Source organism: Gavialis gangeticus, unplaced genomic scaffold (assembly GCF_001723915.1).
Source record: "Gavialis gangeticus isolate Ggan-Ray unplaced genomic scaffold, GavGan_comp1, whole genome shotgun sequence".
Classification (NCBI taxonomy): Eukaryota; Metazoa; Chordata; order Crocodylia; family Gavialidae; genus Gavialis; species Gavialis gangeticus.
Window position 1 is genome coordinate 132,890,120 of NW_017729024.1, and position 6,018 is coordinate 132,896,137.

Here is a 6,018-nt window from a genome sequence, read left to right on the forward strand (position 1 = left end):
AGCTACCAGAACAGCTGAGCACAAGACTCGAAGCTCATTTTCCATTGCCATTACTCAGAAGTAAGAACATTAAGATTTGAACATTATTCATAGAAAATGCAGCCCTGCTCGATTTCCTCAGCAGGAAAGATTCTGAAGCTGGATCGCTGTCTGTGGAACACCTACTAAAAAAACCCAACTATTGCTGAGCAGGAAAGTAGAATAGCTCATCAGAAAAAAATGCATTGGAATCATGTAAGTATATGAAGTGTAGTCACACAGTCTTTAACACAAACTGGCCCAAACACAAATTAGCAGATAGAGTCTGAAGCATCAATCTTGTCACCCCTCATAAGGAGTCTTTATTAAAGCTATTAACATATAACTGTTTATAACAAATTGCAAAAGGAAAAGCCTTTACTGTGAATATAATTCATTCTTCAATGGAGGTGAAGAGACATATCTTCTATGCTTACTCTGGACCTCCACGCTGTAAAAGCAAAAGTGGACAATTACAAACTTTATACTAAAGGAAAGAAGCAGACATATACAGAGCTGAGTTTTATTACTGGGTGGGGAGATATTTTCTTTAATTCAAACTTACTATAAAAGAAATAAAAGGTAAGATAATAGCCAAAGGAAGACAGAAAATGTCTACATCTTGACTTTTATAAAAGCTATAGTTTTCATATTAAAATGTTTCTCCATAATTTGATGAACAGCAAAAATGAACCCACTGTATCCTAGTGAATAAGAATTTGAAAAAAGTTGTTTTACTTGTCCAAATTCAGAAGTACAAAATAGTAAAGTCAAATTATTTAATACTCTTCTCTACTGATGTTGACTCTATTACAACTTACTATGTCTCCCTGTTAGAAATTTAAGTAGAGACGTATCAGGAAGCCTCCTCCTACTTAAAATTAGTTCCATCACTCTTACTTCTACATAAGAAACATAATAACTTCTTCACTGGTATTTTTACTTTTCAAATGTCTGTCTTAACAAGCCTAAAGAAATGCAATTCTTTTATGGTGCAGACTGCAGTAAAACTGAAACATTTTTAACACCTTTAAAAGGTCTAGCTGTACAAATGCACATACATGCCTTCTTCAATATTCTAAATGTGACTATGAATTAGATGCTATTTTGAAACACTTCACTGCCGTTTAGTAAACGTGACAGGGGACCCCTGGGTCCTCCAGCATCTCTCAGTGCTCCATTTTTTGCCTCCACACACAAACATAGGGAGTGGGAGGGAGAACAGGTAACTACAGCAGGCCACCACTGGAGCCACACTCGGAAGCAGGCAAGATCTCACATTCCCTTGGCCGCTGTTGCCTCCTCCCAGTACCGGGAGCAGCAGCACCCAGCGTGTTCAGGTTCAATGTGCCTGAGGTGTTCCTGGAGCCCCATCTACTTCCAGCACTGAAACCAAAAAACTGCTAGTGTCCACTCCTGTGAGGTCTTGCATAGCAACCAAGCTGGCCAGGAAGTTGCTACATAGTTAAAACCGAGAAAGCAACTACAAATTTTATCTATGCATAAACACTGACAGTACAGGGAGGATGTACAGAAATACAGTGTGATAAGAAAGGTAAGTATGAGTGTGTTTATGCACATAAAGGTTTAGGAACATATCCAATAGTGAGACATAGGTTATATAGTCTGTAAATAGCTAATAGCAGTGGTAATAGTAGAAGTAGAAATAATAAATATGCAAGTAACATAAGGTATAAAGAAAAACTGGGAATGACAGGTCTTTGGATTACTGGACTACACCCCTAAATATCTCATTGAGACCCTTAACTGTCTGAGCAACAGGATAGGAAGCAAGACTTGCCTGCATGGTAACTAGTACATGTCTTAATATAAAAGTGTGTGCTAGCTGCTGAATAAACTTATGTTACTGGGGAGGAAATACTTGCGTAAAGCATTCTATACACAAAACAACGATTCCCCGATCCAAGATTTTGGGGTAACAGTACTCTAGACACTTCCACATCTACTGGAGCCAGATTCGGGGGAAGAGTCTGGCATCCCAGTTCTGACAGGAAGAGGGGTACTCAGAGAGAGTACAGCCTCCCTGATCAGAGCAGTAATTTGGAAGTGCTCTGGCTGGGGAGTCTTACAGAGATCACATGCATGTCCAGGATACTTTTTGAAACATGTTGAAGTCTGTAACACTTGGAAACCTTTCAATTGTTACTTCTGTCTCCCTCTAGCTTTTAGTATTTTTGTTGTCTGGTAAACTTCTGATGTGTGAATCTGGTAACAGTGCTCAAAACTAAACAAAATAGCATGTACATTGGTAGTTCCTAGCCAAGTTATTTTCTGCCTCAAATGACATAGGAATAACTTGGTTTCATGAACTAAGGTAGGCTGGGACATTGTGACTTGGCAAGTCACAATCTCTTTGTGTCCATGTACACTGAGCTACCAGTTAGGGTGACTACCTACCCAAGTTGTGTGTTATGAGCAGGGATCCGGGTTTTCCATTTCCTATGGAAAACAGGAGAAAACCACAGTTTCCCAGTTCTTATTGGAGAAAACGCGGATTTCTCTTTTTAGCAGAGAAATCCGTGGATTCTCCGCTTTTGCAAAGAGCTGTTGCAGGATAGCACAGCTCCAGCCTGCAGAAGCCAATTGCAAAAAGGGCAGGAAACCCCCAGCCTTGGCTGAAGGGGGAGGGAGAGGGGGGGAGGGTGGAGCCTGAGCCTCTGAGGCTGCCAAGGCCGGGCTCAGGGGCACACTCGCCCTTCGCCCCTGGAGCACAGAGGTAAGTGGGGCTGTGGGGCAGGGCTGGGGAAGATAGTTTGGGGGTTGAGGGAACGGGGGTTGCTGCCAGCCCCAGGCAGTTCATCACAGCTGGGAGCAGGACTGCGGGCAAGTGATACAGGGAGTAGTGTGGTGGTGCCCTCCATGTGCAGGCCACACACATGCCGCCTGGCCAGCTGCCCAGGGGAGGGGAAGATGGAGGCTGGCATGCGGCCGGAGCACAGCTCCATGGCCGACGCTGCAGCCACGGTGAGGGCTGGGGGCGCAGGCTTGGGCTTGCACGCAGCGCTACCGCTTACCTGGAGGTCCATTATGGTGGTAATGGCTGCTCCCTCCAAAACCTCCTGCTGCCGCTGCAGAGCTCTGCCCAGAGCTGTGCAGACCCCAAGCCCCACTTACCTCTAGGATCTAGGGGCAAAGGGCATGGCTCCGCGGTGGCAGTAACTGCTTGTAAAGCTCCCCCAACCTGCATGCAGACACCACTGCAGAGCCGTGCAGCTGGTTGTGGGGCATACCGCTGAATGCAAGCCCCCTGTTTCACCCCCCGGCCGGGCGGCACATATGTGGCCTGCACATGGTGGTTGCCACCGCACTGCTACTGCCACACCCTGTGCCACATGTCCACAAAACCAGTCAGGTGGCTGTGGGATGGTAGTACAGGGCGCAGTGGCAGAGTTGCGGTGGCAGCCTCCAAGTGCGAACCTCCTGTCAGGCCAGCCAGCATGTGTGTTGCCCATAGAGTGGCATCCCTGCCCTCACCCCCTGGCCCTACTCCTGGGAGTGGGCACAAGGACACACTCCCCCCTTTCTTGATCTACTCCCCCAGCACCTTCCCTTTCCCCCACCCTGACCCCCCCCACACACACACACTTACCTGCTAGGGTGGGTATTAGTGTCTGTGTCTGCATGTCTGTGGGTCTGGAGGACTGTTGTGAGGGGCATCAGGAGGGCTGTTGAGGCTGTGGAGGGGAGTGCAGGGCACCAGCAGCACTGGGAGGGGCTGTAGGGGGCCTTTAAGTTTTATCACGGATTCTGGGTTTTTAAATCAGAGAATCTGCAGTTTTTAATCAGAGAAAACCAGGATCCCTGGTTATGAGGACCCTACAGTTTGCATCTATTGCATGCTGAACTTGCAAAGCTAACTGAAAAATTAACAAAAGTGAAAAAGCAAAGGAATTCATCATGTTTTTCTCAAATTGTGGCTACCCATCATCTTGAAAAATACTGCACAAACAAAATAAACAACAACAAATATCAAACTTACTTGGATGAATTCCATCTCTTCGTCTGACATTGTTTTCCTCCTGTACTTCTGAGGTAATGTTCTTACTAATTCTGAAGTGTCTGGCATGTTTTGTACTCTACTAATAGGTGAAATATTTTCAAGAGCTGGTTGTTTGCTTCCTATGGACAGTGGTACTGCTGAACCATGGAGTGGTGGCACTCTTGCTTGGAGAGTTTCCTGTACTGAAATAAAGATTTTAAAACTGTTTATATATGTAGAAAAAAATGGATGCCTTAAATAGATCTAAGTATATAATTATTTAATGTTTCAGCCAGTAAAAGCGCTTATTGGTTATGTCAGCTTAGCTCTTATCTCCACTATAAAGATACTTACCCAAATTGAGATTTTTTTTTGGCACAGTGACTTGTATTTTTAATGGGAAGGATTAATACAGCAATGAGAACATCAAAGCAACTAAAAGAAAGCACAATTTAAATGGTATTGCAACAGAAGCTAGGCTAACAGTTTCACTGGGTTGCAGTGCTTTTACATCAAGAGCATTTTTAGTAACTCCAGTATAATAATGTTCATATGATTCCACACGTGACCATTTTTGCATGCAAGTATCAATGACTCCCTGAGGTAATTTACAATCTATGTTAGAGGAAATAGGATTGGGTGAAGAAAGGGATAAGGAGCTTGTAGAAGGATATGCTGTGAAAGATAAGATACAACTAATTAAAGACCCAAATATTAGAAAACGGATATTAATTTCACACACAGTGTGTAGCTAATATAGAGAATGAAGGCCACAGTGAGGAGCTCAGCAACTTAATGCTGACTAAAGTAAATGAGCTCTGAGGGACAGAAATCTTTGAAATGCAGGAGATAAGAAAATTGTTCCAGAGACAGAAGACAGATGGAAGAGATGTGGAATAATTGTAGGAGGGGACAGAGGCAGCTTCAGGGCTAGATCATAGAATCATGAGGCTGAAAGGGACCTCAAGAACTACCTGGTTCAACCTCCTGTATGAATGCATGATGTACTATTTTTTAACTATCCTTGTCCAATGCTTATCCAGCCTTCTCTTGGAAAACCTACAACAAAAGGAGATGCTACAACTTCCACTGACTTACTATTCCAACAGCAAGGGAGTTTTTCCTGATGTCTAAACTAAACCTGTTTTGCTGCATTTTAAAACCCTTGCTCCACATTATGCTAACTGCAGCAAGGGAAAGCAGTTGTTCTCCTACTTCTTAATTATTTGGCATTCTTTTTAACATAAAGAAGCCAAAACTGCACACAACACTAACTGAGACCTAATCAGTGCCCAAAGCAGTACTATCACTTTCTCTGCCTTGCACCTAATACTTGGGTCGATACAAATCAAAATTACTTTTTGTGAGTTTTCTTGCTGTGCTACAATGCTGAGTTTTACTGAGTCTGTTATTCACCAGAACTCCCTGGTATCTCTCAGGAAAACTACTACCCAGCTGGTTATCTCCCACTCTGTATCTGTGGATTTAGTTATTCTTCCCTAGGTTAATAACCTTGCATTTGTCTGCACTGAACTTCATTCTGCTGCACCTATCCAGGCTCTCCAATCACTCAAGATCCTCTTGAAATCTACTCCTATCTTTCACCATGTTTGTAGTCCTTCCCAGTTACAACATCTACAAACTTGATCAGCTTTCTATTCTGGCCTCTGTATCCTTAAAAATATACACGTGTAAATTGCACCAGACCCAGGACTGACCCTTGTGGAAACCTACCTGACAAATCCTACAATTCCTAATGAATAAGCAGGACTTGTTTCATGAATGGCAACAGTAGCAGACTAAATGTCAAAAGAACTATGAAGCAGTAAGTGTGGAAGATTTTCAATGTGATGCAAATCATCACTGGAAAGCAGTGGTTTGGTGGTTATACAGTTAAAACAGCAAATGAGGAATAATTCTGGTGGCAATTTGTTTGTTTATAACATATTTATTCATAGAATCAGAAGTAGGGTCAGAAGGGACCTTGTAGATCTTCAAGT

At 43.3% G+C, this 6,018-nt stretch overlaps 1 protein-coding gene across 2 annotated transcripts in view; it reads right to left on the minus strand.

The window, feature by feature from the left end:
- Positions 1–311: 311 nt before the first annotated feature.
- MRPS36 (mitochondrial ribosomal protein S36) overlaps positions 312–6,018 on the minus strand; it is a 9,735-nt gene continuing 4,028 nt past the window's right edge. The window contains exons 3-4 of one of the 2 annotated variants that reach the window (XM_019517749.1): positions 4,019–4,239; positions 312–469 (exon numbers count right to left, since the gene is read on the minus strand). In XM_019517749.1, coding sequence (XP_019373294.1) covers positions 452–469; positions 4,019–4,239 — 239 coding nt within the window. In that variant the 3' untranslated portion in view covers positions 312–451. The remainder of the gene's footprint in view (positions 470–4,018; positions 4,240–6,018) is intronic. The other variant, XM_019517750.1, reaches the window with a different exon arrangement.